Below are 20,929 nucleotides of genomic sequence, written 5' to 3'. Positions count from 1 at the left end.
GCAGGCCAGGTAGCCTAGGCATACTTCTATGCATAATCAGGTGTGTATCCTTACTCAACATTGACAGGAGCACTCCAAACAAAATACAATTAATCAATTGACAAAACTCATAAATGGAATTAAATAAACCAACACTTGTTTCTCACAAGTGTACAATAGGTTGTGAGCTCTGCAAAAAAGTGTCCACTCCAACAATGAGAAGGGTAAATGTAATAATGACTGTAATAATAATATATTGAATGCATTAAAGCTGCAATATATAACTTTTTGGGTGACCCAAACAAATGCACATAGAAATGTAAGTTATAGATATGGCATTCTCATTAAGTCCAAGTCTAAGAAGCGGTAGATCTGTTCTATGTGGGCAGCGCTATTTTTATGCTTGTTAAGTTCAGTTTTTGCTTGTTTTACTGTCAGTTTTTGTACACCAGATTCAAACAGCTGAAAGTACAATATTTTTGGTTATGGAAAATATATTTCACAGCTGTTTAGATTGTACAAGGATTCTCTACTATATACTTGCTTGTTTTGTCACAAACCGAAATTAGGCGATTTGAATTTTAGCAGGTGCATTGAGCACCTTCAACAGAAACTACCGAAACCAAACAAACATTATTGATTAGAAATTATTAATGGGAAATGTACTACTGGTGATATATATAATGGTCAATTGATAGACACTAACAATCAAAGGGCAAACAATTCACACAATGAGTTTTAAAAAAACAATGAATGCGCACACATTTACAGGAGAGAGCATTCTGGAGAGAGACGCGCTTTGTGCATCTAAGCCATTCCGCAATGGAATAGGCCACTGAGACAGGCACGAATCAGACAGGTGTCTCGTGTGCCACATTTTATTGTTTTGCAACTGCTTGACCAAACAAACCACAGTCAACCAACAGCCTATCGACCAAACAATCGACCAGTCGACTAAATGGAGTCAACCCTAAATCTATGTAGGCTATACAATTTACGCATTCTATATTTTCTTGTACTGTACAGTTTCCTGTAGAAAGACTTCTATGTAGGTATTTTGCAAAGCACCTCTGGCCTACATGCACTGCATTGTTTTACACTGGACAACAAAAAAATGACATCAGTCAAGTGAATAGGCTTGGGGAATCACTGTGGTACAACATTTGTGCATAAATGGATTATTGGCGTACCAAAGACATCCCTCTCATTGAAAACACAGCCCCAGGGGGGGAACAGTGGTATAGTGTCAAACCAACACTTAAAATTGCCTTGCCTTCCCCCTGGCCATTTCAGGTGGGTATACAGAGATATAGTGGAGGAGAGGTGATGTATTGAGGTAATACAGTGGTGAGGTTAATGTGTGGTTGTTATCTGATCTCGTCTTGTCGTGCCTCAGTGAGAGGCGAGGGGTGGAGCGGAGCGGAGGAAAGGAACCTGATTGTTTGACCCTTGGGTATAGGTTTGCTTTTCTGTGTGCAGAATCTGGGGTCATTTTGATTCTGAATGACTCTACAGAAAAAGAGAGGGAAAGAAAACACCCTTCTACTGTAATTGACTCATTCCAGTTGCATCATGTCAAGATGATGTCATGTTCTACATATTGGCCACATTTTAGGGCTGGGAATTGCCAGGGACCTCGCGATATTTGATATTTAGGTCCCATACGATATGTATTGTGATTCTCAAGATTATATATGTATTGCAATCAGGGGTTGGAAATTAAGCTCTGAAAAGTTTCAAACCCCAAAGAGTTTACGGTTTACTGAACTTCAGAGAGTTGCTTTAACGTTGGACCAAAACCACCTAGCTAGCTACCAAGCTTGTGTGTGCTGAGGGGCACCAGAATTAAAATAAAAGACACGTATGACCTTTTAGTCGATAATAATGATAGTTTCCGAATTTGACCATATTAATGACCTAAGGCTCGTATTTCTGTGAGTTTATTATATTGTAATTAAGTCTATGATTTGTTATTTGAAAGAGCAGTCTGACTGAGCGGTGGTAGGCAGCAGCAGGCTCGTAAGCATTCATTCAAACAGCACTTTCCTGCATTTGACAACAGCTCTTTGCAATGCTTGAAGCACAGCGCTGTTTATGACTTCAAGCCTATCAACTCCCGAGATTAGGATTGCAATACTATAGTGCCTATAAGAACATCCAATTGTTAAAGGTATATGAAATACAAATGTATAGAGATAAATAGTCCTATAAATTCCTATAATAACTACAAACTAAAACTTCTTAACAGGGAATATTGAAGACTCATGTTAAAAGGAACCACCAGCTTTCATATGTTCTCATGTTATGAGCAAGGAACTTAAACGTTAGCTTTTTTAAATGGCGCATATTGCACTTTTACTTTCTTCTCCAACACTGCATTTTTGCATTATTAAACCAAATTGAACATGTTTCATTACTTATTTGAGACTAAATATATTTATTTATGTATTATATCAAGTTAAAATAAAAGTGTTAATTCAGTATAGTTGTAATTGTCATTATTACAAATATATATAAAAAAATCGTCCGATTAATTGGTATCGGCTTTTTTTTGGTCCTCCAATAATCGGTATCGCTATTGAAAAATCATAATCGGTCTATTTATTATATTATAATTAAGTCTATGATTTGATATTTGATAGAGCAGTCTGACTAAGCGGTGGTAGGCAGCAGCAGGCCCGTAAGCATTCATTCAAACTTTACTGCGTTTGCCAGCAGCTCTTAGCAATGTTTGAAGCACAGCGCTGTATATGACTTCAAGCCTATCAACTCCCGAGATTAGGCTGGCAACACTAAAGTGCCTATTAGAACATCCAATAGTCAAAGGTTTCTTAAATACAAATGGTATAGAGAGAAATAGTCAACGCGTCATAACTCCTATAATAACTACAACCTAAAACTCCTTAACTGGGAATATTGAAGAACTGGGAATATTGAACCACCAGCTTTTATATGTTCTGAGCAATGTACTTAAATATTAGCTTTTTACATGGCACATTTTGCACTTCAACTTTCTTCTCCAACACTGTGTTTTTGCATTACTTAAATCAAATTGAGCATGTTTCATTATTTATGAGACTAAATAGATTTTTATTTATGTATTATAAGTTAAAATAAGTGTTCATTGTTCATTCAGTATTGTTGTAATTGTCATTATTACAAATATATATATAAATATATATATAAATAGGCCGACTAATCGGTAAAACAGTTCATGAAATAGAGTTAAGAAAATATTTACTAAATAAACTAAAGGAAAAAATGTAATAAAATGAACAATAAAATGACATAACAATAATGAGGCTATATACAGGGGGTACCGGTACCGAGTCAAAGTGCGGGGGTACAGGTTAGTCGAGGTAACTTGTACCTGTAGGTAGGGGTAAAGTGACTATGCATAGATAAAAGCGTCTGCTAAATGGCATATATTATTATTATTATAATAAACAATAGAAGCAGTGTAAAAACAAGGGGGGGGGGTTAATGTAAATAGTCCTGGTGGCCCATTTGATTAATTGTTCAGCAGTCTTACAGCTTGGGGGTAGAAGCTGTAAAGGAGCCTTTTGGACCTAGACTAGGCACTTCAGTACCGCTAGCGGTGCGATAGCAGAGAACAGCCCATGACTTGGGTGACTGGAGTCTTTGACCATTTTTGGGGCCTTCCTCTGTCACTGCATAGTATATAGGTCGGATGCTGAGCAATTGCAAAATTTAACACTGTAGACTCTGACCATAATGTCCTACAGTATGGAAAAGACAATGTAATATTGAGATTTTATGCTGTCTGCCCATGGTAGACGGCCTCCCTTAAGTCAGTGCTTCGGTCCCCTGGAGAACCATCCCTCCTGGTCATTACATGGGTGTGAGTTTTAGGGTCAGTTTAATTGACCGTCAGATTATGCCCCTCTGCACCCCCTTACCCCACCACCCACCCCCTGCCACTCCCACCCTGCTCCCCAGGTTCCAGCCCGCTAGGCCTAGGAAAGGGAGTCTCCAAAACAAGGACTGTCTTTGTATCTCCCCACTCTGCCAGGAAATCGAAACCGCTTTCACCGCGGATGCCGCAGAAAGGGGTGGATATGGGCCCAGAAAACCACCTGAGCGGTCTCAGGTATCGTCTGTAAAGCACTCTGCAGGTGAAGCCAACAAGTCCAAATGGGTGAGCGCTACTGAGGCATCAGTGGAGCAACCATTTGGGGATGTGTTTGATCTGAAAAGACATCAAATCCCTTAAACAGAAGAAATTCAGGCAAGGAACTAATGCATTACATTTACATTTAAGTCATTTAGCAGACGCTCTTATCCAGAGCGACTTACAAATTGGTGCATTCACCTTATGACATCCAGTGGAACAACCACTTTACAATAGTGCATCTAAATATTTTAAGGGGGGGGGGGGGTGAGAAGGATTACTTTATCCTATCCTAGGTATTCCTTAAAGAGGTGGGGTTTCAGGTGTCTCCGGAAGGTGGTGATTGACTCCGCTGTCCTGGCGTCGTGAGGGAGTTTGTTCCACCATTGGGGAGCCAGAGCAGCGAACAGTTTTGACTGGGCTGAGCGGGAACTGTACTTCCTCAGTGGTAGGGAGGCGAGCAGGCCAGAGGTGGATGAACGCAGTGCCCTTATTTGGGTGTAGGGCCTGATCAGAGCCTGGAGGTACTGAGGTGCCGTTCCCCTCACAGCTCCGTAGGCAAGCACCATGGTCTTGTAGCGGATGCGAGCTTCAACTGGAAGCCAGTGGAGAGAGCGGAGGAGCGGGGTGACGTGAGAGAAATTGGGAAGGTTGAACACTAGACGGGCTGCGGCGTTCTGGATGAGTTGTAGGGGTTTAATGGCACAGGCAGGGAGCCCAGCCAACAGTGAGTTGCAGTAATCCAGACGGGAGATGACAAGTGCCTGGATTAGGACCTGCGCCGCTTCCTGTGTGAGGCAGGGTCGTACTCTGCGGATGTTGTAGAGCATGAACCTACAGGAACGGGCCACCGCCTTGATGTTAGTTGAGAACGACAGGGTGTTGTCCAGGATCACGCCAAGGTTCTTAGCGCTCTGGGAGGAGGACACAATGGAGTTGTCAACCGTGATGGCGAGATCATGGAACGGGCAGTCCTTCCCCGGGAGGAAGAGCAGCTCCGTCTTGCCGAAGTTCAGCTTGAGGTGGTGATCCGTCATCCACACTGATATGTCTGCCAGACATGCAGAGATGCGATTCGCCACCTGGTCATCAGAAGGGGGAAAGTGTGTCTCTTCACCATTGGGGTTGGCTACACAAAATGCTAAATGTTTGCTAAATAAAGTAGCCAAATTCTTGCCTGACAGCTGTAAAGAAGGCAGTATGCTGTTGACTCTCCAGAAGTGATCCACTAGGGGTAATATATGCGACATGTGGACACTTGCTTGTCGAACGTCTCATTCCAAAATCATGGGCATTAATATGGAGTTGGTCCCCCCCTTTGCTGCTATAACAGCCTCCACTCTTCTGGGAAGGCTTTCCACTAGATGTTGGAACATTTCTGCGGGGACTTGATTCCATTCAGCCACAAGAGCATTAGTGAGTTTGGAAACTGATGTTGGGCGATTAAGCCTGGCTCGCAATCGACATTCCAATTCATCCCAAAGGTGTTCAATGGGGGTTAAGGTCAGGGCTCTGTGCAGGCCAGTCAAGTTCTTCCACACCAACCTCGACAAACCATTTATGTATAGACCTTGCTTTCTACACAGGGGCATTGTCATGCTGAAACAAGTAAGGGCCTTCCCCCAAACTGTTACCACAAAGTTGGAAGAACATAAGATTTCCCTTCAAGGGAACTAAGGGACCTAGCCCGAACCAGGAAAGACAGCCCCAGACCATTGTCTGTGGCTGCTCCGCCATTGAAACCCATTTCATGAAGCTCCCAACGAACAGTTTGTGTACTGACGTTGTTTCCGGAGTCAGTTTGGAATTTTGTAATGGGTGTTGCAACCAAGGACAGATGATTTTTACGCGCTACACGCTTCAGCACCCCGTTCTGTGAGCTTGTGTGACCTACCACTTTCCACAATAACACGTTTCCACAATAACAGCACTTACAGTTTACCGGGGCAGCTATAGCAGGGCAGAAATTTGACAAACTAACTTGTTGGAAAGGTGGCATCCTATGATGGTGAGCTCACTAAGGCCATTTTACTGCCAATGTTTGTCTATGGAGATTGTATGGCTGTGTACTCGATTTTATACACCTGTCAGCAACGGGTATGGCTGACAGGGATGTTGACATACTTTTGTATATATAATGTACCTGTAGCCCCACAAGTGGTAGGTAATAACACACTATCTAACAACTTCAACACAAGAACTGAGAGCTATTGTGAGATTGAGAAAGAATAGTGAGACTAATGCGTATTTGTGCTGTGTCAGACCGTTATTGACAGAGGTATCTCAGAGTGGAGCTATGTCTATTGTGTCTTGACAGTTAGATCTGACTGTGATTTACAGGATCAGGCTTATTCATCTTAGATTTCAACTGGTTTCAAATGGTCTACTACTCCACCCACCTAGTGTGTTATACAGTTTACGTTCAACCAGCTACATTCTGCAGGAATGTGTGAAACTCAGCACATAGTTATAGCCTGTCTAAGCCAGTTGACCCCATGAACTGTTAACTGGCAAACATTTAAAAAACTGTAAAAATCCAGGGTTTAAGAGTTTAAAATTATTTTAAAAAACATGACAAAGCCGAATTATATTAGGCTTAAGCTTTGCTTATATAGGTAGCATAAAAGGTCCTCAGGAGGACAAAGCAGTCTTTCAAACATCAGATACTGAGTCTCAATGAAAAAGGTGAGCCTGGAATTGCAGGTGTTTTCCAATAGAAGGCACTTTATTCATGGACAAAAGGCTTCTTGTAGCTGGGGGAGGACGCAGGTAGAGCTGGGAAATACATTTTGACAGTAAAACAATTCGGTTTTATAGTTTTTCAATGTGCCAACTAACTTACTCTGAACTGGGTCACTACGTGCCTACTTCTTCTGTCTTCTCTCATCGGTTTTTGGGGCACTGGCGGAAACAGGCCAAAATGTAATTAAAAAGTGTAGATTAAACATAAAATCCTTTGTCAAACTCGACAGTCACACCAAAATATAAACATTTCATGTGCATTGACTCACTCAGTACCATGAGGAACTATACAATTGGATGGAGTCACTTTCACTTTTTTTTTTGTAAAGGAGTACCTGGTTTAATAGGCTGTATAATTGGACCATTCAACTTGGCGATTATCTTCATTAAAGCTTTGAGAGCTTCTCCTTAATGGTCGAGGGTCTTCGATCGTTTTAATTAATGAGACACAATTCCTTCTCCGAACCTACAGTGGAATCAATAGAACCAGAGCAGGCCATTGGGCGACTGCCCCAGTTAGTCTGCCTGTGCCTTTGTCGACCTTGCTCCTTGGAGATCTAATCTGTAGAGCTGATGAGAGATTGGGTCCTATCCCGGAGTTCTCTTGTCAGGTTAAGATTAAATTAAACTCCTTTAGCTGTCCCACCTGGGCCTTGGGCCAAGGTAATTGAATAGAGATGCCTGGAAGTTTTATCCAGCGAGGTTGAATATAGTAATCCCTTCTTCTCCCATGGTTTCAGATATGTCACCTGAGTGCAGAGCCGGTGGTGCAGCCTGCCTGAACATTCTATGGGGCAGTGCCAGTTTCTGTTTATTAAGACATGTCCCATGGCAGAGATTAAATCACACAATGCCCTGCGTAGGGCTCTCCCTTAACTCAGCAGTCCAAAAAGGAACCATTGCTTTAACCATTCATCTTTGGCCTGGGCAAATCCCTTTCTGGTCACAGGTGCCAACGTTAAAGATCAGCATGTTCGTAACTCTTCATTTGGGAGCGGGTTAGAAATGAAGCCTTGGGTGTTCTGTTTATGGCAATGAGGTCTGTCCACACCACATGTGTGATTCATCACCTCGGAGACTAACTAGAGAGCGCCTACCACTTCGAAAGGGAAATAAATCCATGACAGAGTTGCTTAAAGGAGTCAGAAGTCAGTATGGCAAGAACACAGAGATGTGAAAATTGTACCTTAATGAAATGCTCTTGTTTACAGACAAATCTCTCCCACCTCTCTTTCTGCCTCACCCTACCTAGTTTAAAATGTTGATTCAAGATAACTTGGAATTCACAAGGTTTTCCTCAGGTAGGACACAGTGGCAATCTGCCAATGTTCATAAGCAACTCTTATCAGTCACTGTGGCAACCTGTTTGTCTTTGGGTCATACATAATCTCTGGACAGGGACATCAACCCGGGAAAAGAGCAGGTGCCTCAGACCAGGCCTTATTAGTGCAGGTACCATCCCTTGTGGTTCTGGACCTGCCCCTTCAATCAGAAGACTAGCCTCCAGGGAACCACTGACACTCCCCTTTTTCAACCATGGGGCATTCCATTGGCATTATTTATTTTGACACCATGGGTTGGAAAACAGCCAGTCCAATGAAAATAATGGGGAAATATTGTACATGATCTCATATGCATTTAATTCAACTGGGAATTTCTCAAGACTCCACAGCAAGGCAGATTTCTTGAGGTAACTCTGTTTAAGTATGGGGGGGAAGCCTGAGTAGATGACATCCATCAATCTCTCCCTACACACAATGATAGCCTGTCCTCATCTTGTCAATGACATAAACCTGTAGGGAGGCTGCATGACATAATGACATGGCGCTCAGATGACACGTGATGGAGGTGTACTATAGCCTGAAGGTTGACATTTTTTACATGTCTATATTAAGACCCTATACCTCAAAGCCTTGACGTCATTGCATTCACAACATATGGAGTCTTCCCGTATAATAATCATATGACATTCATGTAATGCTATGTTCTCACTTAGCTCCTGTTGGAGTTTTTCACTAAGGTTAAATCCTAGCTGCAGGGGAGTTTATCTAAATGCCTTCTGAACAAAACAGTTTCCATCTTGTCATCCAATTATATAATATGTCGCTTTTTTATTAGTGCTTATAACAGTAGGTTTGTTGCAGTGGTTTATTTGGAGGGTGATATAATGGGGGGGGTGAAAAAACAGAGAAAACATTGAGAACTGAGAAGACTCATTTTTCCCTCTCCACCTTTCTTCTTGCCATCTACCTGGTCGTCTTACCCCACCACCATCCATCCCTCTCTCACTCTGTCTATCCATCTGTCTCCTTCCCTCTCTGCTCTCTTTTCATGGGGGGGGGGTGGCTGCTGAATCAAAGCAGGCCAGTGAACAAGGCCCCCTCTTTTCAGCAGAGTGATAAAAAGTTAATTGGTAGTGTGTGACCAGTCTCAGATTCCTGTGTAATTGCCTCGAGTTGGGTCGGCCTTGATGAAGTCAGTTATACGACACAGAGGGAGAAAAACACCAAAAAGCAACTTAAAACCTTGGCCAGTATCCAAATGATTTAATGAAGAACCTTCTGCAACAAACTGGCAACTAACAAAAGGAACACATGTGCTTGGAGCCACATTTAGTTACTGTTGATAACAGGCACATTTTGTTGATTCTATTGTACATTACATCCATCCAACTTAAAAAAAATAATTATATATATTTCGGTATCTTTCTTTGAAACCAGGAATTGAACTTATTTACTGTTTTTCTGAAAAGACAAAAAAAAAAGATCAACGTCTACTTTCAAGATTAAGATCAGGACTCAGAATGTGGCAAAAGATGTTTTTCATATGGTAAAAACCGTTATTACCCATGCTTAATATCAGGTGGGTCCTTATCAGATATGTTCTGACTGAGTCGTAATCCAATAATAGAAAACACAACTTGTGCTATCTATCCAGAGCATTAGCAGTAGTATGTCTTCACAAGTGCTTCTCCTCGACTATAAACACACTGACCCAAGAGTCTGTGAGCTAGATCTTACTGCCAAGGACCGGAGCCCAATAAATTAAATGATAGTCAAACTTTAAACATTGCGCAGCAGCACTGTTTGAGCAATACCAGAGCTCAGGGTTGTAACACTTATCTCTGTGTTGCAGCAGTAGGCTATAGCTACATGATATCAGCGATTTTTTTTTTCACCAACTATTGCGATTTGACTTGCGATATAGATCAAAACACTTGGGTGAACTGTTGGAAACATAGAAATAGAATGATTTATATTAAGAAACAAAGTGAGAAAAAAAACAGCATTGTTCTTGTTTGGTACAATCTGTAGACTGCATTTGACCTAACAGAACAGCCTGAAAACTGACAAGACGGAGTTAACTACAGACGTTACACACGGCTGAGTTGCATTTCAAAATATTGCATGTGATATGGATCTCTTGCTGTATGGATAATGCACAGGTCAATATTGCGATGTTGATGTGAATTAGATGAATTGTACAGCCCTACTACCCAGGTAACCCAAGCTAATGCTTTTATTTAGAAACTCTATTCTATCTTACTGGAGAGGGCCCTTGATGAAACCAGTCAAACAGACACATATGGATGGATTCTTCTCTGCCTTTTCCACTCTAAGGCCATCATCAGCCGAGGCCCTCAAGAACAGGGCACCACTTCAAACAGCTCATCACCCAATTCCCCTGTGATCTCCCACTGTCCTGACAGCAGACTGACAGACAAACACACAGACAGACATGATAAGAAGGGGGAGGAGGGCTCAGTTTCACTCTTGACTACCCCGGAAAATGACTGATGGCAGGAGACAGAGGGAAGAGGGACACAACTGATAGAGGGGCTGACAAGTTTGAGATGGGTAGAGAAAGAGGAAAAATACTTTTTTTTAGAAAATGGAAGACGGCCAGAGTGGAGGAAATGGGGCTGCTGGGTGCATTGATCAAGGAAGAGAGAAAGATAACAGGATGACAAGGACAGAGAGAAAGAGAGAAGCCTAACATAATCCTGCATAGGTTGTAGTATCAAGTTGGCGCATTGCTAGAATGAGAGGTGTAGCTTAAATTAGGCCTAGTCTGGAAGAATTGGGATTTAAAGGCCGGGGGAGGGGGGGGCATAATACAAATGCCAGCACCGTGCCCCCCTACATTTCCCACACATCGAGCACCAGACTTGTACAAGTATGGAGCCTTGACTTGAAGAGAGGGGGTAGGCAGTCTGTTTTTAACTTGTTTTGGTTGTGCACTGGTGGACTAGTGGCAGCAGTTGGTGTGTACGGGACCATGCTGAGAACCACCTGTCCGGACAAAGTCAACCGAAAGTAAGTACCCTCTGGTGAGTGATGCTTTATGGGTAGCTTAGATTTCATTCAAAATGATGTCCTTGTTATCATATTTCAAATATTTTGTGTGTTTAATGACAATGACGTAACATACATTTTCACCTTTATTTAACCAGGTAGGCAAGTTGAGAACAAGTTCTCATTTACAATTGCGACCTGGCCAAGATAAAGCAAAGCAGTTCGACACATACAACAACACAGAGTTACACATGGAGTAAAACAAACATACAGTCAATAATACAGTAGAGAAATAAGTCTATATACAATGTGAGCAAATGAGGTGAGATAAGGGGGGTAAAGGCAAAAAACAAAGGCCATGGTGGCGAAGTAAATACAATATAGCAAGTAAAACACTGGAATGGTAGATTTGCAGTGGAAGAATGTGCAAAGTAGAAATAAAAATAATGGGATGCAAAGGAGCAAAATAAATAAATAAATACAGTAGGGGAAGAGGTAATTGTTTGGACTAAATTAAAGATGTAAATAATTGGATATAAATATATGTCGGCTATATGTTTACATGATGAGTGAGAGCAATACTCAAGAAATGCCAAAGAAATATGCACGAATAGAAACTGGGATCTGGGAAACTGACAATGGCAATACATTTCTGTTGGCTGTGCATTTCCTTTTCCTGGAACCTGTGTGGCCCTGGCTAGTCCCTGGGTGACAGATTGAGACAGGGCTCAGCAGTGGATCCCTGGGCCGGCAGGACACACACAAACAGGCTAGCCTTATGTGGCACTGCAACTGTCATAGCCGAACATTAATGGAGCGAGGAGGGCTATAAGTGGCTGGGTGTGTGGTTTCCTGACCACTACAAAAAACAAACAAAAAAAGATGCAATTGTAGGCTCAGCTACTGTACTCCAAACATTATGGGGCTAAATGCATATCGTTTTACATAATTCTGGATCATACTTAGTGATGGAATCTCTAAGTTGAATGATCAAATGATCTCTGTTGTGGTTTGGACCACAGTTAGGGGCAGTGAGTGACAGATAAACATTTCTGTTTCTCAGTTACCAGTACCCCATAGTTAAGAGTACACAGTACAGACACTTAAGATGTCCATTGTTTCTCCTATGGCTCAACCATTGGAAACTATTGGGCATGAGTGTTCCGCACACATTTTCAATGGACCAATACAATGGCCTTTGTTCGATGGTTAAACATGTCACCAACAGCTGTCTGCTGAATGGACAACAGTTCACGACCATGGACTACTACGTTGCCATCGATAACAAGATTTGCGCCGATAGAAGCAGAAAAAAATACATCCCACCATTTGCCACTACTATGAATATTTCCATATTCGATGAATGATTATTAGTACGTTTTCGGTAATACTTACAATAATGGCTAGATGTAACCTATGAATTAGGCTATGCAAAAATCTGTAGCCTACACTATCAATCACTTATTGCGCCTTCCTTCGTTGCAAAACCGTGTAACCGTGCAATTGACTTACCTTTGGCAATGTTTGGTCAGTTTCTTTCTGGATTTAGTTGAAAATGGTGAGGTAGTTATCTTTTTCGTCGCCTAAAACTTCGGTGTATGACCCATGTTGCCTCGTCTCGGTGTGGTTGACAGGGCAGCAGACGCAGCGGGACCCGGGAAGAGGCGGGGAAGCCAACCGGAGGGCGGGGTTGAAGGGCAGGTGAAGTTTCCCTCTCGAGGAGAAGTGGATATGGGGAACTTGCGTGGGCACCCTCGCACACCCCCACACAAATTGTTCATCATAGCTGTTAAAAAAATTACACCATTTCCCAGAAGAAAAACAACAACATATTGATATAGATTATATTAATATTTTTATTGTGTTTGAAACAAAGTGTTCAGTCTATGGATCCAAGATTATCATGTAGGCCTATTTAAATAAGTAAAGGGAAAGAAATAGGCTATTATGTTGGCTAACACCAGACTTGTTCAGTTTTATCTGTCTTTATTTGAATGAATCTTGACATCTGAAATTGCTATCTTACACCATGCAGTCATCATCAACAGCACTATTTTGTCTGAACAGAACAGTGTGGAAGCCTATTAGGTACAGGACAGGGATACATCTTGTGGTGAACATATGGCGTATGATGAGACAAATGGCTAAATATGATTTATGTCAAGAGTTTCTCTTTAACTTATGAAAACCGTTGTCTGAACAAGATTGTCCCTTGTACAATAAACCTCATTGATAGTTGACTCACAAGCGCTTTCTTTGCAAATGTTTCAGACTAAGAGTTACTAACAGTGACCAAAGACACTTCAGAAGCAAGAGCGACAGATGGAGAGAGAGAAGAGAGAGAGAGAGAGAGAGAGAGAGAGAGAGAGAGAGAGAGAGAGAGCGAGAGAGAAGCGATAAGATAAATTACATTTAAAACAGGAAATGACATTCAGCTCAGGAATTTGACAGACGCCAACAGTCATCCTTCAGTCATCATGATAATACCTTAAGGAAGGGTCATTCATATGTGTAAGTAAATTAATGCATGACTTTCAACAGGAAACCAGTATGAGAGGTGAACGAATGCAAGACCCTGTTCCAAGACACCTTAATAGAACACATTTCACAACAGCAGAACTCATTATTCACTGTGTATTTAGACATTATTAAAAAAAAACATTGAATCTTTATCTTTTTAACTCTGCTTTGTTGGAAAATGACCCGTAAGTAAGCATTTCACTGTTAGTCTACACTTGTTGTTTACGAACCATGTGAAATGTGACTTCATTTTTTTCCTTAACACATACGAAGTTCAGAAAAAACACTTATTTAGACTTTGTGAACTAGAATGAAAGAGGCAGTCGAAAAGCACTTGATTTGATATATGACAGAGAGCAGATATATACAAAAACATGAGTCTGAATATCCTTTAGCACCATGAATACAGGTGGACCACAAGTAGACATGGAGGAAATACTCAAGATCCCAGACCAATGACAACCTTATATAATTTGTAAACCATTCTGATTGTGTTACTTCTTTAGAGTGGAGAGAGTAAATCCAGAAAGACCAAACATGAAATCCCTGATAAACCCTAGAACTCAAAACACTTCAGTTCCGACGAGCCCATACACTGCCAGATCTACTGATGGGCTGATCAGCATCATTGCAGTGGGGAAACAACCAATCACACGTCTCATCATCTCTTCAACTTCAGATTACCACAGGCATTCCATCCTCTTTTTCTCCACCTTCATTTATAAAGATAATTGACGATACACCTTCTTTTAAAATAACAACCTGGCATGTGAGACATTCAGTCTAAAGCAGCAAAACACGAAACCCAGCAAAGGAAGGAAATGCGGTATAATAACCATGTTAGGCATTACAAAATACCTATATATCTTTTAGGTCTAATTCCTCACATTTCTTGGAAATGTTCATAAACTGTACGATCCGTCAGTTTTGGCTTCATAGCACCTCATTAATGTATTCGATTTGGTCTGCATGTAACACAAATGAAAAGACTCAAAGCCCCGGAAACCAAGTATATATAAAATATTTGCAGGAAATTCAAAGTTCTGTCTCAACAATCTGCTCCAATGCGGTCTTAAAATGTTGTTACTGTGGCTTGACAATTATTAAAACCATATGGGATACATACCCTGATTTAGAAATGTTTACAATAAGACAGGTGATCTGTATCTTAACAATATGCATCTCAAGCAGAGTAGATTAGTAAAGTATGACCATAGCATCTTCACGTGACTTCAGTAGTGTGTGATATTGTCAAAGCACATGTTCAAATAACTAACATCAATGTTGCATAAATAAAATGTGTAAAATAAATAGCAGATATCTTCATCAAAGTTGCGCAAATAATAATAATTAAATCAACAAAATTCAGTACAAAACAGAGTGCTACTTTCAAAACCACTACTTTTAAAGGTGATCTTAAACATTCATCAAAAAACACTGTCGATTCTAAGACACAATACAATACTAACTGTGTCTCCATACGTTCACCCTTAACAACGTGTCCCTTCTATTGTTTCTGAGGGTATTGGTGTTAGACGGAAACCCCTAAACAACCATGTTCAATGTTACCCTCTAAACCACCTTTTTCTCATAATTTATCTTAAAGGAAAACCAGCTTGTTTCACAAGATACAACACTGAACAAGCACCAGAGAGACATCACCCTCAACAACATATAGGAGCTCATTACACATGTGTGTGAGAGAGAGAGAGAGAGAGAGAGAGAGAGAGAGAGAGAGAGAGAGAGAGAGAGAGAGAGAGAGAGAGAGAGAGAGAGAGGAATATCGATAGAGCACCAGAAACAGAAGCAGATTGAGAGAGATTCAAGAAGGCGAAAGATGAAAAGCACTTGTTCAGCATTACAGAGCCTCTCTTTCCTCTTGACCATGAGGATAGGAGACCTATTAATAAAGATATCTGGCTTACAGAGTGTGTTTTATTTTCAGGAATGAGGAGTCTGGAGTCCCAGTAAAGGCAGAGTGGTGAGAGAAGGAGAGGAGGATTGGTCCCAGTGGTTAGAGAGAGAGAGAGATAGCAAGGTCCATGGGGAAAGAGAATATCCCAGACAGTTCTGGAGTGGGGTCCGGTCCCAAATGGAGAGGAGATATGGTCTGTACATCCAGCTGGAAAATCCAGCTTCCACCTGCAGCTGTGAAAAAAAAGAGAGAAAGACTCAGGGAGAGACTCAGAAAGAGATTGTTTATGGTTTGATTGCCTGGTACGCATTGTAAGTGTGAGGTAATAGTGTTAGATGGGTGTATTCAGCTTACATGAGGTCATGAAAGGGACAAAAAAAACACAAAGCTCTGATTTTACATACATATGTGCTGCCCCCTTGAGGACCAATATTGAACTTTACATTTGAAATGTAGAGACTAAAGGGCCTCGGAAACACTTTCCTAGGGACCCTAATGCTCTTTAAGATTCAGGTCTTGTGTACTAGTTTGTAGAATAGAGTGAATGCTTTGGTCCTGACATAGATATTGGCCCCAACACAGATGTCATTGAGGCCTTTGGCTTTCTCTGTAAACCTCAAGTGATTCCCAGAGTTCTCTCAGGGCTGATTAAAGCCTGAATGAAAGCTTTTGAGACTTCATTAATTAATGGCTGGTTTCCTGGCTGTCATTAATCTTCTCAAAGGACAAGAGCACCAGAGTGGGCCAATACCAGACCCCATCACCAATTAGCCCAATGTGATTAAGTCATGCTAAACGCGTGACAAAAAGAGAAACGGCCACACAGCTGGGCTCAGGGTTACCATGGGCATTTCCTCTAAGATGTGATTTGGCTGAATCAAGCATTCACCAGCTGTATTGTTTCAATTCAGATGTGAATAAATTGTAAAGGAATGGCTGTAAGGTTAAAAATAGAGCAGTGTGGGAAGTAGGAAAGGTAATTGGAGAGACGGGAACTACTCAGCGTTCTGGAGCAGACGCAAGGCATATCCACTTGTCGGACCTCAAACTTAAGCACTGAAATCGTACATATATTCCCACCAAACACTTGATTTTCCCATACAGAATGATGAAAATAAGACGACTCATGAATTGATCAATGACTAATGACAATGTGTCCTGTACTAACCTGTGCTTTATTTGCTGCGCTGCTGCTGCTGCTGGCGGTGGGGTGATGGAGAGGCCGGGTGGCGGTGGTGGTGAGGGCTGGACACCCCTCCACCCCCGCGGATAGAGCCTCCACGGATGGAATGACCCGCTGAGGGAGAGGATGTGGACTGCTGCTGATGTCCAGCACGGATGGGCTTAGCTACAGAGAGAGAAGGGGCGAGACAGGGAATATACACTGATGTGAAACTTTCCATACAATTTCCTGTACAACACACACACACAGATATATGAATACAGAGATATGTCAGCTAAATTGGAGTTACCTGGAAATCACTTATCACTGGATACAGTATGAAACATGATGCTCCCTGAGACACATGTAGGGGGCAACTTCTCCCAACATTCTCTACTGTGTACCACTGTCTCTCACCTATTTGTGCAGAGTGCCCCCTCCTGGAGGCATTCTTGGAGAGCATGGCCTCTTTGATGCGGTCCACCTCCTGCAGGTAGCGTTTGCGGTCCCTCATGGCACTCTCTTTGGCCTCCCTCAGGGCTGCTTCCAAGGCCTTGACTCTCTCAGCCGTAGCCCGCAGACGTTTCTCCAGCTTGGGCAGCTCACAGCGCAGGTCGGCGTTATCACGCACCAACTGGAGAGGAGAGACAGGGAATTTATTTCACCTTTATTTAACCAGGTAGGGAAGAGGAGGATATGTAGTTGTGCGTGTGTGTGTGTGTGTGTGTGTGTGTGTGTGTGTGTGTGTGTGTGTGTGTGTGTGTGTGTGTGTGTGTGTGTGTGTGTGTGTGTGTGTGTGTGTGTGTGTGTGTGTGTGTGTGTGATTCCTACCTGTTTGTGGACCTTGGTGAGCTGCTCCAGGTTGTTCTCCAGGAAGGTGATCCTCTGTCTCTGAGCCAGACTGCCCCCAGCCTCATCATTATCCATCTCTGCACTCTGATTGGACAGAAACAGGGAAGTGACATCACACATAGGGCTGTGGCAGTCACAAAATGGTGTCAGACGGTAAGTGGCAAATGACTGCCAGTCTCAAGGTAATTAACTGTTAATTAACATAAACATGTTTATCATCTCCGGGCTTCTTTGCATAGAAGCTGCTGATGCACGGCTTTAAAACATCTACATGTTACTAAGTTTAATATATCTATTTAACATAGCCTACACCATCACAATAAAATCCACTATTTATTTAATTGCAATAGACCAATATATCTGGGAATGTCTTAGAAATCAAAACATATGCGCTGCATGATGCGACTCTATATTGATGATTTGGAAAAAGTTGCAAAAAAGGAATGCGCTCTGATCCTTGCGCTCCCCGCGCAGACAGAGACAATTGCATTGCTGCTCTGCTTGTGTGGCACGCAAGTTAGGGGATATGTAATCAATGGAAGATGGAATTAAAATGACAGTATTAAAAGTGAAATGAGAAAGAAAGGCTACGACGGCCAAGTTGTTGTTAGGTGTAGGCTAACTGTAGGACAGTGAGAAGAGCAGTAATGCTATGGCTAGCCTCAATTAGCATAGTTAGCTAGCGTCTCTCAGTTTGATGCAGTCAAGACAGGTACTATACGATATACTATATAATCTAATGGGATAATAAATAACTTGCAAGAAGTTAGTTTAGCACGAGGTAACAGTAGTTGCGGTCTCTCCCTCCATGTCTCTGCTCAGGTGCTCCGAGCCTCCAGTGTCTTACTCACACTCACACATTAACACACAGCATGTCCTCCGCTCCCTAACCTACAGCTGCTAGCGCTGTGTCTCTCTCTCTCTCCCTTTCTCCATCACTCCGGTTTAATAAAGCAACAAAACAATTGCCTTTTCTGCTGCTTCCCTCACTCGGATCAGACCAGTTGTTCTTTAGGTCATTTCGGGAACGTGTTTTAAAAATGTATTCACACATTTTGGGTCCGGAGCTTTCCTATGTCCATTTCGGACCTGGAGCTCTACCCCATCACCATTTGTCCTCATTATTCCGATTACTCAAATTAAATCAAGAAGTGTTCAGCGAATGATTAGAGGGACAATATAGTGCCGAGTACCAGGCCATTAGCGGGGGCCATTAGCAAGTTCGGTAGGCTACCCATCAGCTCCATTCATTTGCACAGTTTTGGATGGGATTACCGTGACCAAGAGGGAATTTGACTGGGTCATGACTCGTGACTCGACAACTGCTGACATTTACAGTATATGGTACATAGTGTGGGAAACTGGTTCTTAAAGTCGACTTGTTTTGTTGTTGCCTTCGCCTTCTGGGCTTAGTAACCAATAACACCTCACCAAACAATGGCAACAGCCTTGTTAGTTGTTAGCAGAAAAGGTGGATGTAAAGGCATACAATAAGCCCATAAATGAGTGCATATGTGAAGGTTTACAGAGTGGAAACATTCCAGCTGAGCCTTAAGGAGATATCTCCCCCAATAACCTATCCTTCCTGTACTTACCATGCTGACGCGGGAGGTGAGCTCTTGAATGAAAAGCCTGCGCAGGTTGTGCAGGGTCTGAAGCTCCTTGGCCTGGTGGAAATGATACATCTCATGGTCAATGAGTTCAACATCAATCAACACCTGAGACGGACGCTATAATAACTCCATCCACTCACCACAGTTTCTTCCAGCCCCTTCAGGTCCTCCTTGGCCTGCTCTCTCTTCTCATTCAAGAAGCTACAGCAGAGAGAAAGAGAGGACACGTGGTGTTCAGGGCTTGGCGATTCATTTCATGTTACAAACATGTTATGACCATGTTATAACCATGCTACACACATGTCTGAGGAGAACAGAACACAGCTGTGGTAGATAGTGTAATAGACAGACTTACACAAGCTTCTGCAGTTGCTCGTCCTTCTCCAGCTCCTCGGCCTTCAGTTTGTCATTGTCTGACTGCAGCTTGCTCTGTTCCAGCTGCAGCCCCTGGTTCAGACTAGGGGGAGAGCACAGTGGTCACTATTCAGTATAGTATAAATCAATGCTACACTGTACATACTGTCATTATCGCATGGGACTATGTTTACTACCTGAAATGGGACTTTTAAAAAAGACCTGTAACTGAAATAAATAAAAATGATGTTACTCCTTGAGCTCGTCCAGGACCCTCTGCTTGTGGTCGATCTCATCCCGCAGGCGAGACAGCTGCTTCTGATGCACCTCTCTGTGGTTCTCCATCTGCTCCTCTAGGGTCTTCTACAGAGTGCAGAAAGGAACACAGGGTCAAGAGTCAAAGTTTGTTGATTTTATTTACCTTTCACAGGAACCTGAATGAGAGCGGGAGGGGGTGCAACAAAAATGGGAGAGATGAGAGGAGAGGGAGGGATGAGAGGAGAGGAAGGGATGAGAGGAGAGGGAGGGATGAGAGGGAGGGATGAGAGGAGAGGGAGGGATGAGAGGAGAGGGAGGGATGAGAGAGGGAGAGATGAGAGGAGAGGGAGGGATGAGAGAAATAGAGAGATCTTAACCTTCATCTCCACTGCATCCTGCAGTTTGGTCAGGTGCTCCTTCTGCTTATCCATCACATGTACCTCTTTCATTTTCTCTGTGTAGATGAAAAATGAACAAACAAGAGACATGTTTTTTTTTCCCTTTGTGTGATGGACTGATTGGTGACAGGCATGTTTGTGTCGGTGTCTGAGTGTCTCACCCTGTGCATGTAGTGCGTGTAGCTCTTCCATCAGGGAGTCCTGGCTCTCCTCCAGCTGTCTCTTCTTCTGCTCCATGTTCTGCATGTAGTCTGTCAGAGACTTGATCTTAGCCTGGTGCTGCATGGAGTACACACACCATCAGGCAGGGACGGGGTTAATAACAGTGCAAAATAATATTTTCTTTAACCAGGTTTCCATCCAATTTTCTAATGCAGGTGAAGTGTATGTCGGATTTAAAAAAATGTCATGACAGGTCTGATGAAAACAAGAACATTTTCCGTAAACTTTCCAAATTTGTACAAAACATTTACACGCTAGACAGGGTGTCTGACATATATTTGTGTCTGTAAAATTCATTATTGTCGGTGAAAATGTTGGTGAAAATATGCGCAAATATTGATATACTGTAATAATCATCGTCTGGAAGTAAACATTGAGTCACGCGATGACATGTTGTGTGGGCCTCCCACTAAGACTCAACAGGAAACCATGCAGTTTATAAGGCTACAGATTAAATAAATTATGATTAACTTCACAGGGTGGTGAA

The 20,929-nt window shown here is 42.3% G+C and overlaps 2 protein-coding genes across 2 annotated transcripts in view; both read right to left on the bottom strand.

The window, feature by feature from the left end:
• LOC124043941 (ly6/PLAUR domain-containing protein 6B-like) overlaps window positions 1-12,865 on the bottom strand; it is a 47,064-nt gene extending 34,199 nt beyond the window's left edge. Inside the window, exon 1 of the mRNA XM_046363106.1 lies at window positions 12,661-12,865. The gene's annotated coding sequence lies outside the window, so the exon portion shown is untranslated. The remainder of the gene's footprint in view (window positions 1-12,660) is intronic.
• A 121-nt stretch (window positions 12,866-12,986) lies between these two features.
• The window catches only part of kif5c (kinesin family member 5C), a 40,440-nt gene continuing 32,497 nt past the window's right edge, over window positions 12,987-20,929 (bottom strand). The window contains exons 17-26 of the mRNA XM_046363105.1: window positions 20,382-20,499; window positions 20,200-20,276; window positions 19,818-19,927; window positions 19,566-19,667; window positions 19,351-19,411; window positions 19,193-19,264; window positions 17,577-17,681; window positions 17,163-17,379; window positions 16,752-16,931; window positions 12,987-15,816 (exon numbers count right to left, since the gene is read on the bottom strand). Coding sequence (XP_046219061.1) covers window positions 16,759-16,931; window positions 17,163-17,379; window positions 17,577-17,681; window positions 19,193-19,264; window positions 19,351-19,411; window positions 19,566-19,667; window positions 19,818-19,927; window positions 20,200-20,276; window positions 20,382-20,499 — 1,035 coding nt within the window. The 3' untranslated portion in view covers window positions 12,987-15,816; window positions 16,752-16,758. The remainder of the gene's footprint in view (window positions 15,817-16,751; window positions 16,932-17,162; window positions 17,380-17,576; window positions 17,682-19,192; window positions 19,265-19,350; window positions 19,412-19,565; window positions 19,668-19,817; window positions 19,928-20,199; window positions 20,277-20,381; window positions 20,500-20,929) is intronic.

Source organism: Oncorhynchus gorbuscha, linkage group LG09 (genome assembly GCF_021184085.1).
Source record: "Oncorhynchus gorbuscha isolate QuinsamMale2020 ecotype Even-year linkage group LG09, OgorEven_v1.0, whole genome shotgun sequence".
NCBI classification, from domain to species: Eukaryota; Metazoa; Chordata; class Actinopteri; order Salmoniformes; family Salmonidae; genus Oncorhynchus; species Oncorhynchus gorbuscha.
Note: the sequence above shows the minus strand (reverse complement) of the source record. Positions and strands in the feature narration are given on the sequence as shown.